This window comes from Varanus komodoensis, unplaced genomic scaffold (assembly GCF_004798865.1).
Source record: "Varanus komodoensis strain SLA01 unplaced genomic scaffold, ASM479886v1 scaffold71, whole genome shotgun sequence".
NCBI classification, from domain to species: Eukaryota; Metazoa; Chordata; class Lepidosauria; order Squamata; family Varanidae; genus Varanus; species Varanus komodoensis.
The window spans coordinates 1,363,807-1,382,708 of NW_025336360.1; the positions used below are offsets into that span (position 1 = coordinate 1,363,807).

An 18,902-nucleotide genomic window follows, 5' to 3' on the forward strand; every position below is an offset into this window, starting at 1 on the left:
ATCCGCATCCGGGAGCAAAGGGCGTGAACTGGCAGTGAGGTGAGCTGCTTCGGCCTTGTAAACAGGGGGAGAAGCGGCATAATGGCCAGAATGATTGAGGGAGGGGCAGTGGGCATTGGGGGGCCACACTAGGTCCCCCAACGGGACAACTTAGGTGCTCTGTACCTGTGCCTTACAGGTGGCTGAATCTCACGCCCTGCCGTAGGAGCGTTCTACGGCCAGCTTTTTCTAGGTTCGGACAGAACCAAGCTGCATTTTGGACATCAGGTTATATTTGTATAAAGTCCCCATGAAAATGTTGTGTGCATTCCGCCTAATGAATGCATTTGTATGTTTTTGGAGCAATGGTTCTATTTCACCAATTGCTTTCATTAATAGATGCATATTTTCTGGTAGGCATGTCATGAGTGGAGCCGGCTGGAGCCAGAGGTCAGACTAGATGGTCCAGGAGGCCCCTTCTGACTCTCTCTGTTTCTCTGTTTCTCTATTTCTCTGCATGTTGGCAATATATACACTTTTCTACACTTTTCTTTAAATTGAGGGGCTCCAAAATAAAATTCTGAGAAATGTGAAATTTGAGAAACCTGACTAGGATGCAGAGTTGATTATGACAGATAATTGGCATGGTAGTGCAAACATTCAGCATGTTTGTGTTAATGTGTTACAAGGACTGAGAATCAGTCTCAAGTTCTGCAGGAAAGTTTAGTGAGCATCCTAGTGGGGAAGGGAGAAACACAACATCAGGTTACAAGGATTAACCAATTGAGAAGCCTCAGATATTCCAAGCCGTTGTGGGATATCTCCACATCTCCCTTCAGTTTTGTAAGGGGAGGGGAGGAATTAATTTCGGCATCACCTTCATATCATGAAGCTGCATTTTCCTAATAAGCAGTACTCCTGCTTTGCTCGTTTCTTTTGTTATCGACTTCAGTAATACTCTTGTCTTGGAGGGCAAAGCCAGACTGGCTGGTCAGCTTTAACATAACAAATCCATTTAGTTGGAGTCACCCAGAACCCAAGCAGACGGTCATGATACACGTGAAATGAACTGGGATTTATTATTATTATTATTATTATTATTATTATTATTATTATTATAACATTTCTATGCTGCCCCTTGCCGAAACCTCAGGGCGGCTTACAACATGATAAAATACATTGAAATACAATTTCCCTTCTTGGGCAGGTCTGCCAGGGGCTGTGTGAACCCAGCACCCAGGTTCCGTACTGGGCAGGCATCTCTTTTAAGCTCACACTAAAAAGTTTCATGGTGAAAGAGCTGCCCTGGCACCGACTCCAGGAACTGCAACCAGTACAAAGCTGGGCAGCCAGGCTGGTCTCTGGGACATCGCGGAGAGATCACGTTTCACCAGTGCTAAAGTCCCTGCTCTGGCTGCTAATCCGTTTCTGGACACAGTGCAAGGTGCTGATAATTTTCTTTAAAGCCCCTCATGGCTGCCGTCCAAATACCTCCAGGGGCACTTTTGCCCATTCATTCTGGCACTTCCGCTAAGATCCACTGGGGAGACCCTTCTGAAGTTTGGCACTGTAAGATTAATGGCAGCTCCACAGAGGACTTTCTCAGTGGTTTCCCCTAAATTATGGGATGCTTCACCAGGAGGAATGCCCCTGATATCCCAGACTGCTACTTTCGGGATGGAATTAAAGATGGATCTCTCCCAACAGGGCCTGCCCAGATTTGTTGTCTTTAATTTGCTTGTTTTAGGGGAAATTTAACTACTGTTGGTTTTAATCTCCTGTAAATTGCCCAGAGCTTATGGGAGTGGGGCAGTATATAAAATCAAAATAAAATACATAAATTAAATGTAAGACATTGTGGTCCTGCTTCTGAGAGTGGGAGGGCTGCTCAAGGTCTCTGCAGACCAGTGGGACTTGAGTAGACGCCACTAAGTCACTCCTGACTTTTCCCATTGATGGCGTGAGAGCTTTGGAAGAAGTCTGGTCCCATCTAATCCAGCAACTGGTTTCCCAGCCATGGAGCCAGGTATGCAGTAGCCAGCCAGGGATCTAAGGTGGTATATAAAAATCTAAATAAATAAACAACAAGCATACAATCAGCCGGTGTTTCCTTAGCTTGTTTGTTTGTTTTGTTTTGTTTTGTTTTTATTTCTATCCTGCCTTTTTCCTACAAAGGGCTCAAGGCAGCTTACATTATCTCTCCTCCTCCATCTTATCCCCACAACAACAACCCTGTGAGGTAGGTTGGGCTGAGAGACTGTGGCTGGCCCAAAGTCACCCAGTTGGCTCCATGGCCGAGCGGGGACTCGAACCCAGATCCTCTGAGTCCCAGTCCCATGCTCTTAACCACTACACCACACCGGCTCTCCCAGAGAGTGCTTTCTAAAATAAGCTTTTGCAGGCAAGTCTATCCATGTGCAGGTTCTTTCATTCTCATGGTTAAGACCTTACAAAACTCTCTTAGCTATGCACAATTTTGTCAAATCCGTTGCATCTGTGGTTTGCAGATGGTCATGTCTTTTATCCCATTGTCTACCCGTGGACAGAATCTCTTTTTTAACAGAATGTCATTCTCGCTCCACTCATGTGCATGCACATTAATGCACCTTGCGCAAATGTGGTGATTCCCATTCCGGAATGCATATTAAGCAAAACTCACTTGCACAAAGTGTGCATTAGCAGTCATGCAAATACCTGCTGATGTGCATTTGTTAAAAAAGCTAAAAATGGAAAACTGGTCTGGAAATCCACTGGATCCATGTGCCGGGGAGAAAGACCACCCACTGCAGAATCTGTGGGTCAGAGTCACAGAAATCCAAATTTATTGGAGTGCGTTGCAGATTTTCCTTGTCAAGCCAAGGAAAGGGTGAGGTTTTGACCGATAGGCGCCATATGGACTTTCCCAGGCTGGAAATGCCTGTACCTTCAGAAGTCACAAATGGCTCCTCCTCCTCCTGGACTTTCTCTTTCACTCCTTCATAAAAGAGAACGTCCCGGCTCTTGCACTTCTGGCGGCATCAAGCCTTTGCCACGCGATGCTGGTGAGGGGTGCCTTTGAGCTTGTCTGTCCGTCTTCTTCTGGGCCTGCCTGGCACTCTTTGGCCGTCTCCTCTTTCTGTGTATGCCTGGAACGGCGTGGACCCCCAGACATTCTCTCCAGAGGTGCAAACCACTGTATTTGCCGACTTTGTATTACTCAAGGGCTGGTTCTATTCCAGTTCTTTCCCTTAAGATCTCATGCCCGATTTTATCCTTTAGGGTCACTCCAACCGCTTTCCTAGAGTGCCTCCTTTCCGTGGTGACTAATTTTCATTTGTGTTGTCGGAAGCACCCATGTCGGACACTGGCAGTGTCGGCTGGAGATGAAGGTGCTTCGCTCGAGAGGCACAGCCTTATGCTGCAGGGGTGGGGCTAGTTGCCCCCATACTCGGCTTACCTTTCTGCATCGCACGTTAATCTCTTCGCCCGTTTCACCGGCTTCTGTGACTGTTGTTCCTGGGTATTTGAACTCAGACACTGTTTAATGGTTGCTCCCTCTACATCTATGTTTATGGTGTGCGTTTTCCTTCCAATTGCCCTTAGTCCAGTCTTCTCTTTACTGACTCTCATATTGTTTGCTTTGCGTTCTTGATTCAAATAAGTAAAAAAAAGAATTTCAGTTCAGTTTTGGGGAGAATTCCTCGCCATTCCCAAGTTTCTTTGTATCCGCTAAAGCTATGGGCACTCTGCATTTCTTGTGACTGCAAAATGCACGAGCACCTGCCTTCTTGCAAGGAGAGATATTTTTCTTTTGCAGTCCCTGAATCTACTGCCCACCCATTTCAGGTCGTTTGAGAAAAGGAGAGAAAGAGCCCTCTTCTCTCTCAGCACACCATCAGAAAAACCTCAATCGTTTTTCCAACAAGTCGCCCCCTCTCTCTTTCTTAACTAAAGACACCCAGATTTTTTAGCCTTTTCGTGCTGGAAAGGCGCCCTGACCCTTAAATCCTGTTCTGAAGCCTTCCCAGCTCTGTGGTCAAGATAAGCCTGCCAGCCCAGTCTAAAACAAAGCCAGGCGTGTAGCACTAACAGCCAGTCTGAACTAATTGGGGCCTTTCCCATCACGGCTCTTCTTGAAAGCTCTTTTTCAAGTGCAGGGCATTAGCCAGACGGGTTCCACGGACAGGGCTTGAATGAATTCTTCTGCGTGCCGTTTTTGGCATGGGCGGCGGGACTGCCAGATCGATTGCAGCCTCCGCAAGCATGAAATGTTCAACATCATTCCGCGCGCGAGCTATTTTGCCTTATGAAAATTGACAAGGGAGCTAATTAAATGGTGCCGACCGCGCAGAAGGAGGCAGCTCTCTGCAGTTCACACACTGTGTCCGGGGAGATTGGGCTTGGATCACAAGATCAGGGAATAGCCCCGGACAGGAGCGTCTGCCTGAAAACCGCGAAGACGGTCTCTGGCCGCCTGCGTCCAGTCGCCCGCAATGCGAGCATGAACGAAGGAAGATAACGGGTGCCTGAGAAAGCTAGGCTGGATTGCCCGTCGTCATGGAGACGACATGATATTTTTCGCGACTGTTTGTGCAAGCAAACATTGCCGCCGGGTTCACATTTCAGCTCTCAAAGAAAAAGGAAACAAAACAGAAAGAAGAAAGGGGGAAGCACAGACTGAAAGCCAACATGATGTGATGAGAATGAGGCGCAGAAATAGACAGACAGGGGCTGGTTTTGTCGGCGTTGTTCATTCTTGCTTGTGGGGTCTGGGCTTTTCTGGCTGCAAAGGCATGGCGGGAGAGACCCGGAGACCCAGGGACTGGTGGGCCGTGGACCAGCGGGGCATGCCTGAAGCCCAAGGAACTCGCTCGGCTCAGTCTCCCATGGAAAGCAATCCTTGCGTGCCTGGGGAAGAGCTCAGCCCCAAAACGAACGGATTGGTCCTTCTCAGGGGGGTGCCAGGTGGGATACACACCGAGAGCCCGTCTCTTCCGTGTCTCCTGCCTTGTGCCGCTTTTTCTATGCCAGCTGGGAGTAGCCGGACTTCCTTCGTCTGAACAAGTGCAGGATTGCCCCCTCGGTGGCCTGCCAGCCCTTCCCAAAGAGCGCTTAGCGACTGCCAAGTTCACGGCACTGTCGCAAGACCTTTTCACGCACCGTCTGTACCTGCAAATCCCATCCGGAAGGTCACTGCGGTGACCGGGCGCCGCTTCTTCCCGTGCCCATCTGTCCCTCGGCCAAGAGCGCCATCCGAGAAGTTGCTCCCAGTACCCCCACCGCCGCGCTGGATGTGACCCCGATGACTCCTGCACCAGGAGCCCTTTTGTGTATAGACTCTTTCCCAAGCAGGCACCTTTTCCATTCAGGCAACGGCTAAGGCCCATCCCGTTCCCCTCCCTGCTTTTCCTGGTTGATTTTGTTGCAGTTAAGAGGAATGTTTGTGTCCAACGATGGGCCGCCTGGCTCCGAATGGTCAAACTGACCAAGAGAGACAGGAGCAGGCAAGGGACATCAAGGCCTGCGCCATTGCCTTGCACCTCTCCCAAGAGATGAGAGGGAAAGCAAGGCAGGCCGCTAGCCCTGCTGAAAGTCCTCCTGATTTTTCCTCTGCCCTCCTCATCCCCTTTTCCTTCGGTGTCATGCCTTCTCAGAGTGCAAGCCTGCAGGGGAGGACTAACTCCTTTACGGAAGGAGTGTAGGCCATTCCAGGGGCCTTCCCCCACGTCCCCCCCTGGGGATTAGGATACAAATACTGTAAATCAACAAAGACCTGAAGCTGACCTGGGAGTGTTCAACGAGTAAAGCATGACCCCTGCCTGTATCCTGGCAGATGGAGGAGATTTCCACATGCTAGTTCAGACCCCCTCGCCAAGTCGGCAACAGGGGAAGGCGGCCGGGTGCCCCCCAGATGTGGCCAGCTGTGACCCCCACTGGCCCAGGCCGGCATGGCTAATGAGCCTGAAGCACTGGGGCTGATGTTCCCAGGCCATCAATATCTGTCTGCAGTAGTCGGGCCCGTCGCAGCCCAGGAAAGGGGGCAGTGTGGTGTAGTGGTTAAGAGTGTGGGGCTGGGAATCGGGGACTGCAGGGCCCTTGGCCAGGGAGCCAACTGGGTGCGCTTGGGCCAGGCACAGACGCTCAGCCCATCCTACCTCACAGGACTGTTGTGGTGGGGATAAGAGTGACAACAGGAGGAGGAGAATGGTGTAGGCCTTTCTGAATTCTTTGCAAGAGAAAAAGGTGGGATATAAATCTAATAAATAAATAAATCGGCTGTCCTGCCACAGAGCTCCAACCCTTTCCCCTTGCTTGCTTGGTTCACAGCTATTCTTCTTAGCTGCAGGAGCTTTCCAGGTCAATAACAGGATAATTATGGAGAACAAATCACTGTTTTATTTCTACATGCAAGATTTGTCTACTGCTGCATATCAAGCCAACAGAAAAACAGAATAAAAACAGTTCATTAAAAGCAGGGTAATATTCAAATTATGCCAAGAGAGGCTTCCTGGAGCAAGGAAGGTTCAAGCAGGGGCTGAAAGCAACACACCGTGGCTGCCTGCCTGACCTCCAGAGGGAGGGCATGCCAGGCAAGAGGGGCCACCACGGTGAAGGCCCTTCCCCAGAGGACTCTAGAAGTGGGGCTGTAGGTCCTGGTGAGGCAGCGGAAGCAAGTCCTCCGATGACCCCGGGGCCAGGCGGGTGGATCAGGGAGAAGCTGCTGCCCCAGCGCCTGGTCCCAGAGCGCGCAGGGCGCTGCACACCGGGAGCACAGCGGTCATCTGGCCGGTGGAGAAGAGGCAGCCAGTGCCGTTCCCCAGCAGAGCAGCTGGACAGGGGCCGCCCCGGGGCTGCGCGTTCTCGGCTGGCTGCAGCTTCCGGAGCAGCCCCTGTGTCGAGCCAGCGCACTAGCCCAGCCGAGGTGGCGTGCTGGGACTGCCGTGGCCAGGGGCGGCCGTGCCTGGAGGACCCCCCTCTTCGCCTCGCCTTGCTCTGACCTGGTGAATTGTGGGTGGAGGGAGAACCGCGCTTTGGAACTCGCTGCCTCCAGAAATGTTGCTCGCCATGACGCATTTGAAAACCTCTTAGGGCACGACACCACGCCTGTTTGGACTGGAAAGAAGTCATACAGCTCACCCTACAAATGCGTGGGACTAGAATCCCAGTGTGGCGTCGTGGTGAAGAGCGTGGGACTGGGCCTCGGACGATCTGGGTTCGAGTCCCCACTCAGCCAGGGAGCCAACTGGGTGACTTTGGGCCAGTCGCAGGCTCTCGGCCCAGCCTACCTCACAGGGTTGTTGTTGCGGGGATAAGATTGAGGAGGAGAATGATGTAAGCTGCCTTGAGCCCTTTGTAGGAAGAAGGCAGGATATAAATTGCAATATAAATAAATAAAAATAAAAAATCCCCATCATCCCCAGCTAGTCTGGATGAGTGGCTTCCTTTTTCTGACTGCCTTCCGTTCTGTATAGCCTCGTGCGTTTTTCTCCGCTGCTGCCGTGTGCAGCCGTGTGTGTGTGTGCGCGCACGCGTGTTTTTGTGTGTCTGTTTTGCTGTTGATGTTTACTTGACTGGTTCAGTTTGACCTAGAAAAAGTGGATACCAGTTCCACTCTCTGCAGGAAAATAAACAAATCCTTGCAGACAGAAAGGTGCAAAAGGACTTTTGGATGAATTTAATTTAATTGAATTTTGAAAGAATTTGGCGCCAGGTCAAGACCTTTTTATTCTTCCGTACTTTGTTCAACTTTACGCTCAGTTTGTGGATTATTTATATTGTATTATTTGGGTATCTATGTATATGGGATTTGAACTGTAAGCCATCCTGAGACCCACTGGGTATTGGATGGGGTAAAAAATTACACAAATAAAAAAATAAATGATCAACGTAACTAAGTGTGGAGTATTTGGGAAGGTTTCTTGCAGCAGGGACCAGTGTGGAAAAGAGTTTATTATTATTATTATTATTATTATTATTATTATTATTATTATTATTATTACTACTATTATTGATTTAAAGCTTTTCTATCCCGCCTTCCACAATGAGTCAGGGTGGTGAGTGTGAGAGGTACTCCCACAGGACATGGTGGATGAGAAGCCCTTGCTTGGCATGGTTCAGGCTCCAGCTTCTGGAGTTTAAATGATCTTGGAAAAAGACGGCTTTGGGCTTTAGAAAGCTGATGGCGATCCAGGTAGACATCGCTGGGATATGCCAGTTCAAAGCCAGTTTCCTAAGGGCGAGAAAGAACAAATTCAGAGCCCATATAATGCTTAGAGCATTCACGGGGCAAGCAAAATTCATACTCTCTCTCAGCCTCAAAACTATTTGGTTGAGTTGGAACTCTCAGTGTTTTTCAGCCTACCAGCCTGTCTCTGCTGATGAATTAAAATCTCATCCTGTTCATTGAGCATGCTTGTAAAACAGACATGTCAGAATTGGAGAAGCCTTATTTCAATCAAGATTTTGAAAAACGGCATGTGGGCAAAACAGAAACGGACAGATTCCTCCAAGGGACGCAGAGGGTGCTGAGAATTTAACCCTTGCTGCATCTTCAGCGGTGCTGGGTTAAGCTGGCCACCTCCTTTCTCTGGCATTGCTCCACATCCCGAACAACCTCACAGCAGGTCAGGAAGAGGATGGCCCTCCCCGTACTGGGCGTAGAATTAGGAAAACCGCCTGAATTTGGAGGATGGGGAAGCATTAACCTCCGTTCAGTTTTTGATATGTTTGCATAAGCTGGATAGAAGGATGTTGCGATTTATAAGCAGGACCTCAGCTGAGTATTAAGAAGACAAAATCATGTCCAGAGATGGACTTTAGTGTTAATAATGAGGGCACTGGAATTGTGAAAGATTTCACATACTTTGGCTCAGTCGTCCCTTCAAAGGGAAACTGCGGCCACGAAAGCTGGAGAAGGCTGAGACTTGGAAGGGAGGCAGAGAGGGAACTGGAAACCATCATCCAGAGAAGGACATTCCACTGGAGACCAAGGCCAAGATCATCCCGATGATTGCATTCCCGATCACAGTGTACGGCTGTGAAAGCTGGGCAGTGAAGAAAGTTCTCAGGAAGAAAATGCATGTGTTTGAAGCAAGGTGCTGGAGGAGAGCTTTGCACATACCCAGAACTGGCAAAGAAGTGGCTCCCGGATCAAAGCAAGCCAGAGCTGTCCCTGAGCTCGGAACCACCTGGAAAGCCAGGAGTCCATGCAGAACAAGGAGGCAGAAAATGCAGCAGCATTGCCTGGAAGAGGGGGTGCCCAGTCTGCTGATCAAATTCGCACACGATACTAAAATGGGGGCGGTGGCCACAACTGAGGAGCAGGTACTGCAGATCCAGAAGGATCTGGACAGGCTGTGGAAGTGGGCAGGAGACAACAGCATGGCGTTTAGTGTGGATAAGTGCAAGGTCTTGCACTTGGGGCATAGGAATGGGTGTCATGAGTACAGGTTAGGGGACAAGTGGCTGGAGAGCAGCACTTGTGAAAGGGACCTCGGGTGCTGGTCGACTGCAGGCTAAACACGAGCCAGCCATATGATGAAGTGGTCAAGAGGGCGAACGCCACCCTTGGTTGCATAGCCAGGAGTGTTGCTTCTACATCGAGAGAGGTATTACTGCCACTCTGTATGACTCTGCTGTGCCCGCAACTGGAGTCTTGTGTTCAGTTTTGGGGCCCTCGTTACAGGAAGGATATAGCAAGGTTGGAATCGGTGCAGCAAAGGGCCACAAGGTTGGTGGCTGGTTTGCAGGGGAAGCCATATGAGGAGAGACTGGGAGAGTTGGGTCTTTTCAGCCTTGAGAGGAGGAGACTCAGAGGGGGCCTGTTAGTGACATACAGGTGTGTGAGGGGGTGCCACGCAGAGGTGGGTCATTACCTTTTTTCCCCTGCGGTGGAGGCAGGAAATGTTCCAATGGAGCAAAGCTCAGGGAACCAAGATTCAGGGCGGATGCCAGGAAGCACTTCCTGATGGTTAGGACCCCGAGGGTGTGGAATGGGCTTCCACGGAAAGTGGTTGGGGCCCCATCGGTGCGGGTGCTCAAGGACAGGCTGGACATGCACATGGTAGGCATGTCATGAGCGCAGCCGGCTGGAGCTCATGTTTCTTCATGGGCTGAACGGCCAGAGACAGGACGATTTTCCCTCCTCGTGTTCTTAGGCTCCCTCCCTCATGCAGCCCACTCCTCCTCAGTTCTGCTTTAACAAGCTTGTATAAAAAGATCCCAGAACCGCTACCTAAACACTGTGCTGCAGCTTTCAGCTGCCTTGTGCCCTGTTTCCCTGAGCATGTCCCTTCCCTGCATTTCCCTCTCCAGAGGCCTTAGATGAAACTCTGGAAGCGCCATCCCTTGTTTGAGCTTGGCAGGTTACGAGCGGTGTGAATCAAAATTAACTGGTGTGTTTCTAGTGCAAATGCAGGTCCTTTGTTTCTGGCTTGGGTTTCTTTTTTTAAAAAATGCAGAGTTTTTAATGCAATGATCTGTTCTTGTAATCTTATGTTTTTATTGCTGTTCACCACCCTGGATAGACTTCAAGGCAGCCCATAAATGTTTTGAATAAATAAATATTTTTCTCCTTTTCCCTTCTTCTCCCCCACCTCTCTCTCTCTCTCTCTCTCTCTCTCTCTCTCTCTCTCTCTCTATCTTATACTGGCTGGGGATGATAGGCAATATAATCCAACATATTATGACTATGGATGGAGGAGGCTAGTGTACCACCTTACAAGAGTGAGAATAACAATGATGGTCATTAATAACGGTGATTCAACGGCAGCAGCGACAACAACGTTTCTGGGAGGTGCTGCCAAAATTAAAAGACCTGCTTTCTTTCTGAACCTTCAGCCTGTTGGTTCTCACCTGTTTCTTGCAGCCATGAAAGCCGACCGGACGCGTTTGAAGGGAGAGAAGTCCGACCTGATGAACCAGATGCAGCAGCTGTACGCCACCCTGGAAAGCCGCGAGGAGCAGCTCCGGGACTTCATCAGGAACTATGAGCAACACAGAAAAGTGAGGAGGGCTGGGGGTCACTAGCCACGGGCAGCCATGCCGTACTGGCCGTGCTTGGACGTTTGGGACTGTTTGCTGCGATGGCCAGATGGGGAGCCTCCGGGTTCAGGGGCAGTCTGCCGCTGCTTAGAAAATTTCCAGACAAGCAAATGGAGAAATTGTGTCCTGGACAGGCAGTGGAGGGAGGGCCACTGGCAGGGGGTCCATCAAGGTGGGGGGTGGGGGGGGTTGATGAATCGCCATCCTAAAAGGGTTTGGGGCTTTAAGGGTGATCACCAGCTGCTCGAAGGAGGCCCAGAAATGGCTCGGAACCATTGCGACAGGCGGCCGTTATTTCAGTGCGGCATAAAACACACCGGCCTGCCAGGCATTTTAACGTGTTGACGTGCAGTGTGCTCTGCTGTGCGTTTGCCCGTGACTTGTATTTCTGGGGATGCTTTCTGGTTTCATCGCCTGAGCAGCTGTTCTTCTCCATCCCTGCGGGACACGGCAGCCTGTCACCCCAAGGTGAAGCGTGGCTTTCAGAGCCCTTCCCGTTGGGGAGCGTCCTTCCCGGACTCTCCGTGGCTCCGGCCTTCACCGCGTCAGCCTGTGTTGCCAGGGTGATGGGACTGGATTAGAGGAGCCGAGCCGGCAGGGACACTCGCCCGTTTGCCACCGCGCTCTGAACCTCTCCCCATCCACAGGAAAGTGAGGATGCGGTCAAGGCGCTCGCGAAAGAGAAAGACCTGCTGGAGCGCGAGAAGTGGGAGCTGCGCCGGCAGGCCAAGGAGGCGACCGACCACGCCAGCGCTCTGCGCTCGCAGCTGGACCTGAAAGACAACCGCATGAAGGAGCTGGAGGCTGAGCTGGCCATGGTGAGCTGGGGTCCCGGGCCCTCGGGGAGCTGGGGAGGGGCCCGTGTCCCCAACCGCCACCTGCCGACACGGGGAGCCCCCCGCCGCTGCGCTCCGTGGCGCTTGGCTGCGCGCCCAAAGCAAAATGGCACCTCCCTTTCCACGCCACCGGTGCTCGGGGCACCGAGACGGATGGGGCGCAGCAGCCCAGGTGCTTGCGAGGAGGGCAGGCCTGACCCATGGCGTCTGCTTCCCTTCCCGCCCCCAGGCGAAGCAGTCCTTGGCGACGCTGACAAAGGACGTGCCCAAGCGGCACTCGCTGGCCATGCCGGGCGAGACGGTGCTGAACGGGAACCAGGAGTGGGTGATGCAGGCGGACCTCCCGCTCACGGCTGCCATCCGGCAGAGCCAGCAGACGCTGTACCACGCGCACCCCCAGCACACGGTGGACCGGCAAGGTGAGCAAGCCGCGGGGCCTCCTCTCCCCGGGCGCCCGGTCGCCAGCTCAGCCGCAGCCCTCGGCCCCCGTCCTTTTGCCGCCCTTCCTCCCAGGAGCTCAGCTTGGCGGATGAACCCGTTCTCCCCACACCACGTGTTTTCAGAACGGTCCTGTGAGGTGGGCCAGGCAGAGGCCGAGACAAAGCCAAGCACTGAACTTCATGAATTTTAACCCAAATTAAGGCTCCGGGAACACCCGGCTGGATTTACAGACCCTGCCTGTCGCGACCCATTGCTCCAAGGCGCCTTGCGCGTGGTTGCCCCATAGAGAGCTCCAGGCTCCGCACAGGTGGGGTCTGAGCTCACGGTGGAGCATGACTGGGTTACGCTTCAGGGAAATCCGAGCGCGGGCCCTGCGAGCAGCATCCGTTCCCCCCGGCCCCTCTGGCGTCCAGGCAGTGATTCCATTTTATTTATTTGTTTATTTTAAACTTGTTTAGACTGTCCCTTACTGTAGCCGCTGCATGAACGACGAACTGCATTCTCGGGCGGCCAGACTGGCCTGCCAGATGTTTGGAACTACAACTCCCATCAGCCCTTGCCAAGGAATGATAGGAGTTGTAGGCCAAAACTTCTGGAGGGATGCCGTCTACCCCCCTCGAGGCAGGCTTGAGCCTCAGAGCCAGGCCAGCCGGTCCAGCACTGGAGGCTCCGTTCAGCTTCCTCCAGGGCCTCGTGGGCACAGAGGAGAGGGAAGGGGGCTTGCGGCGAGGAAGCCACTCTCGGGCCTCGGATCGGCGCCCCGGCGCTGCCGCGTGCCCCGCGCCCCGGCAGGGTCTGGGCCGCCACTCGGGCTGCCGGCGGGGACGCTGCAGGCGCTCACCCCGCGTCTCCGTGCCTTGCCTTCCAGCGGTCCGCGTGAGCCCGTGCCACTCCCGGCAGCCTTCCATCATCTCCGACGCCTCGGCGGCAGAGGGCGACCGGTCGTCCACCCCGAGCGACATCAACTCGCCGCGCCACCGAACCCACTCGCTCTGCAATGTAAGGCTCCTCTGCAGGTCATTGCCCATTCTTAACCCTGTTCTTCCCGCCTGCCGCGCTTGCCACTTCGCTTGGCGCCTCCCAAGCCGTCCGGGGGCCGCCCGGTGCCCGCCACTGCCACCGCTTTGCCCGATGCGCTGGATGCAGAGGCCAAGCGGCACCTGCGGCAGAAGACTGCCGGCTGCCCCGCCCCGGGGACCTCTGATGCGGGGGCTTTGCAGGCCCTTAGGGTGCGGGAGGAGTTCGCAGGAAACCTGGCACCCTCCAGATATTTTGGGCTGCGAGTCCCATAAGCCCCAGCCAGCATGACCAGTCACCAGGACTTCTGGGAGCTGTAGTAGAAAATGTCTGGAGAGCCCCAGACCGTCTCCACTTTGGAGTTGGCTGAGGGCAGGTGCTGGGGAGTGCGGAAGTGGAGGGGCGTCCTTTTTCCTTTCCCTGTATAATACAAGGATGGGGGCAATGAATGTAATCCCTCAGCATGCTAAGTCCCCTCTTAGCCCCAAGATTAAGTTGTTGGGAGCCTCAGCAGCACAATTAACACATCTCTCCCTCTTCCAGCTGCCTTAATTTTTCTTAACTGTCTATTATCTCCTGATATTGATCCGACACTGCTCAGGGCTGATGGGATGCAAATTTCCTTTGCTTTTCTGCAGAAGTTCTTTGTGTATTTATGTATTTATTTCAAATCCCTCCTCTCAGCCAACTGGGTTCACCAGACAGCTCACAAACAAGCAAAATTTTCAGTAAAAGTTGGAATAACTGGAAGAAGCAAACATGATTTGGAGAAACCAAAGAGAGGAAGGCTTCCTTTTTCAATGTCGTCTTTTCCATTAGTGCAAAGACTGAATTGGGAGGGCATAAAACTCCTCCTCAGTGACTTTCTCTTTTATATTCACTCCTAACACGGAGGATGAAGGATGAAGGAAACCACACACAATTCACCTCTCTTTCACACCTTCATGAGGAGGGGGTGAATTTAGGGGAGGGGAAACTCACATGGTGGTCCTGATCCAGATCAGCACCTGCACACTTACGCTACAATTCAAAAGAAGCCAGGGTCAGCTCCATGCCATGAGTTGAGCAGGCAATTTATCCCCCAAAAACACCTGCTCAGCTTCCCTAGTCACTTTTTCCTGGGGAGGGGGGGAGGCCTCCTGGCAAAACACCTGCTTTGAGCCCCCCTCCCCCCGCCAAACTCTCAATATCTGTATTCCATGCAGCCGTTCCTGGTTGCCAGACCATAAAAACTAGACTTCGGGGGTGCTAACCAGCCGGATGGGAAGGGAAAAGTTTTCGCATTACTTTTTGCTACATGAAAAGTTTTGTAAAATGCCAATATGGCTATGCAGATCGCTGTCTCAAACACGCAGACAGGAAAAATAACATTGCAGGAATGTAGAAAGTTCTGCTCAACCTTTTAAAACAGGGCTGAGGCTGGATGAAAATTTCCATCAGTCTTGGGCAGTCCACCCCACCATGAAGGATGATGGGAAAAGTAGTTCTTCAGCCCTTGGAGGGCCAGATGTACCTCTGCCTGCTCTGAATTTGAGGAGCGTCCGGTGCAGACTTGTGCACGATTAAACAGAAAACGTGTCTTACCACCTCCTGGTTTGGGGCATTCTGGGAGAAAGAAACAACACCCATTTCTAGAACATGGGTAGCTACCACACCCTTACCACGTGTTCCTGGCAGTGGCTGGGCCTGGTCCTCAAAAATCTTTTCTAATGATGGCTGGAATACAGTTTTTCCCCTTCAGTATCAACCATAACCCAAGATATTTTTGACCCGTTCAAGCTGCTTCCGTTTTGGTGTAAAATAAAGGCTTTGAGGGTTTGGGGTTTTTGTTTTTGGGGGGAGTTGGGGGGGCTACCCTGCTCCAGCCAAACTAATTGTGGTGTGTGAGGTCCCTTTGGATGTCTGGCATTGCACAATTCTTTTGTTCTTAAGTTGGTACATAACTGCAGGGCGGGGAGGGGACAAAACTGGAGCTCAAGAAGGGATAATTGCAGTGGTTCGGTTAAAAATGTGTTTGTTCTCTTCTTCCCACCCACAAAGCTGCCAGTTGTCCTTCAGAAGAAAGCGTACCAATTAACGTCCTCAGGGAACATTCCAGATAGTTGCAGCTTTGCTCATACTTAGAGCGGAGCCTACTCTGGGTAGGGCTAAATCTGGATCCAGCCCATAGTCCTCAGAAGAGCACAACGGTGTCGGTACAAGTCTGAGAGAGGGCAAGCGTGTCAGGAGGGAATGAGCGGTCCAGGGTGGGCTTGTGGGGTGTGCTGTGGCTAGTCCGGCGTTAAGAATGAGCCGAGCCGGGTGCCCACGTGGCTTGGGTGGCCAGTGCCCTCCAGTGAAGGTCCATCCAGCCACAGAGCTTGGCCGGCCCTTGGGTCTAAACCGCCCCCCCCCCCCCCGCCACTGCCAGTTTCCGGTTATCTGGAATTGGAGAATCCCTGGACCCAGCAGATCTGGGCTCTGCTTGAAGACTTCCAGGGAGAGGACAGCTCACCACTGCGTGAAGGACTCTCTTCCCACCAAAACTCTTGTCCTCGGACTCAGGTGTCATCTGCCCTCTTCATCTTAAGCCTGCGAGATCCAGGCTGGCCCCTCGGGGCAGCAGACAGAGGCTAACCTTCTGTGTGACGCCCTTTGCATCTCCAGAGGGGCTCCCACGCCCCCTCGAAGCGCGTTCTCCGAACGGGCATGCTCGCAAGACCCTTCCCCGTTGCATGCAGCACTTGCTCGCCAGGCCCCTCCAAGCATCTTCCCTCCCCTGCTCTGATCCTGCCCCAGTTTGACGGCATCCAGCCATGTGACAGAGCTGCTTCTCTGGGCTTCCTCTTTAGCTCGGTCGCCACGCAGAATCTCACGCGGGTTTCTGCGGCCCCTGCAGCACCAGTTGGGCATGTGGGCCACAGAGTCGCAGATAAGCTGCTCTGCTTCGTTTGGGGCAGGCGGGAGGACCGTGCAGCCGAGGAAGGAGCGTGGCACAGGGCTGGGGACCTGCCACGTCCGCCTTCGGTTCGTGCCCGGACCTTGCGCAGGGATGCCCAGGAAGGAGCCGTCGGGGCCTGGCTCTGGCGCCCTGCATGGCCGTGCTTGCGGCTTCGCTGGCCTCGCTAGGGCTCTGAAGCCACTTCTGTGCCAGGCAAGCGACCTGACGCGTCTCTTTCTTCTGACAGGGAGATAGTCCTGGACCGGTACAGAAAAACTTGCACAACCCAATTGTCCAGGTAAGAACCAGAACCCGACTCTCCGGGCTGTGTGAGATCCACCAAGTGGGATGAGGGGATGCGGGGGCGGGGGGGATTCTGCAGGGCAGAGGGAGGGGTCCGCCTCCAAGTCGGGCCTTCGGTGGGGTGTGTGTGTGTGTGTGTGTGTGTGTATCCCATCTGGGAGGATGGAATTCTGGCACCCAAGAAAGAAACTGCCCATCCCTGGTGTTTTACCGAATCTCTCTTTGGTACTGTTTAGTTTTGATGGTTCTCAATTGTTCAGCATTCAATATATTTAGATGTGTATATATTATACTATATTTTAATATCTGCTTGCATTTTAATATTTGTATTGTACAAATATTTGTATTTTATATCTATTTTATGGACTTTTGTCAACTGCCCAGAGAGTTTCAGCTGTGGGGTGGTATAGAAATGACATCATCATCATCATCATCATCATCGATTATCATTATTATTGAGTATCATTTTATTGATTATTATTGCTATTGTTGGTGGTGGTGGTGCTGATGATATGCATACATAAGGACTTGCCCAATCTGATGCCTTCCCGATGAGCTGGCCATAGAGATGGACAAATTCATCCATTCGAAGGCTCCCACATCTCATTATTTTTAAAATCTCTTCTGCTTGTGAAGAATACTGTGACTACCAGTAAGTTTTGATCCAACACAAATGGAATAAATTCTTCCCCAGCTGCACCAGCATCATTCTCTAGGTGCTGCTTTTCTCAGCCTGCTCAAGCTGCCCGGCATGCCTCTGTTGAAAGAGAGGAGTCTGTCGGCGAAAAAAGGTGCAGCGCATGCAAAAGCTGGCGGGAATTCCCCCTCCTGCTTGGATTCTTATCATTTCTACTGTTTCCCGCTGCATTTTGAAGAAACAGTCAAGCTCCTCTGGAAACGCCTTAGAGCTAACAGGGAAGGGGACGGGGGCTCTGGTGATCTGGCTTCTAGTCCCCGCTCAGCCATGGGGCCACCTGGGGGACTCTGGGCCAGCCACAGACTCTCAGCCTAACCTACCTCACAGGGTTGTTGTTGTGGGGGTAAGACCAAGAGCAGGAGGAGTAGAATGGGGCAAGCCACTTCTTACTTTAAACAAGTAAGTTCTTTGAACAAGAAAAAGATTTGCATCCAGTTCATAAAGAAATACATTGCTTATTTCCCACTGGGCGCAGTGCATCCCACCCTTCAATGCCAGGCCTTCCTTGTGCGCTTCCAGATCCATGAGAAACACAGCTGACCATGCAGTGATCTCGCATTTCTGAGCATCGTGCTTTCGCTTGCTGCTTTTGCCATCCTTTTCCCATGCAGAGGCAGCCCAGGTGGCCAGTTTTACATCACACGGGCCGCTAGTCAGCCTTCCTCCGGATCTGCTTGGAAGGAGCAAGAGAAACGCAGCGTGCAGCCCGTTCTCGCACGTGTTGCACTAAAGCAGGCGTGTTGCCTGCGTGCCCGGGGCTCCGGGGGGCCTCGGGGGGAGTCTGCTGGGAGGCATCCTTCCCACAGGGCTCGGAATATCGCAGCCACAGGTCTTTCTCCTCTTCTCTCAGTCTCTAGAGGATCTTGAAGACCAAAAACGGAAAAAGAAGAAGGAGAAGATGGGATTCGGATCCATTTCCCGGGTGTTTGCCAGAGGGAAGCAACGGAAATCGCTCGACCCCGGTCTCTTTGATGGTACCACCCCCGATTATTATATAGAGGAGGACGCCGACTGGTGACGGCCCGCCCTGCCCCTCCGCTTCTGGTGTGCGTGCGTGCGTGCGTGCGTGCATGCGTGCGTGTCTGGGAGTGTCGTGTGCGTGAGCAGAACCTCTAACTGAACCCGGTGGGCTGCGAGCCGCCGCCTCTTCCGCGTTGCCTCTTCTGTAACCCGCTGTACATAACCCCAAACGGTCCGTGTGCGAACCCCATTAACTGTTGTCTATGGAGCAATGCCAGTCGTGTTGTGTGACCTTCCCTGGGTCTGTTCTGGGGTGTGTTTTTCGTTTTCTCCCTCCCCCCTGGGCCCTCCTTTTTTTCCTTTCAGTTTTGGGGCTTTTTGTTTGCTCCCCACCCCCCTCTTTTTACGAAACTTGAAAAACTTGAAGGACTGCTGTGTATTGTACATAACAATGATGACAAATATTGTGCGCTGTGTGGTTGTGAATGTCTCTTGTCCCAAAACGCTGCTCTTCCTCTGTCCCACGCCGAGCGGCTGTTTGCGTCTCGGGGGTTTGCCGAGATCCCGGCCAAGAAGGGAGACGGCGCCTCCTTCACCACGGCGGCAGGCAGGAGCACGGAGCGGGCGTACCCCAGGGACGGGCGCAGGTGGAGGGGAGAGCCCGTCCCCAGAGCCCCTTCCCACGACCAGGCGAAATGCGGAGCTGTCTGCCCACGTCCGCAACTAG

General features: G+C 52.6%; 1 protein-coding gene across 1 annotated transcript in view; it reads left to right on the forward strand.

The window, feature by feature from the left end:
• KAZN (kazrin, periplakin interacting protein) overlaps positions 1-18,510 on the forward strand; it is a 204,437-nt gene extending 185,927 nt beyond the window's left edge. Inside the window, exons 4-9 of the mRNA XM_044452366.1 lie at positions 10,826-10,962; positions 11,649-11,819; positions 12,067-12,256; positions 13,147-13,277; positions 16,463-16,513; positions 18,066-18,510. Of these exons, the coding sequence (XP_044308301.1) occupies positions 10,826-10,962; positions 11,649-11,819; positions 12,067-12,256; positions 13,147-13,277; positions 16,463-16,513; positions 18,066-18,233 (848 nt within the window). The 3' untranslated portion in view covers positions 18,234-18,510. The remainder of the gene's footprint in view (positions 1-10,825; positions 10,963-11,648; positions 11,820-12,066; positions 12,257-13,146; positions 13,278-16,462; positions 16,514-18,065) is intronic.
• The last annotated feature ends 392 nt before the right edge of the window (positions 18,511-18,902 follow it).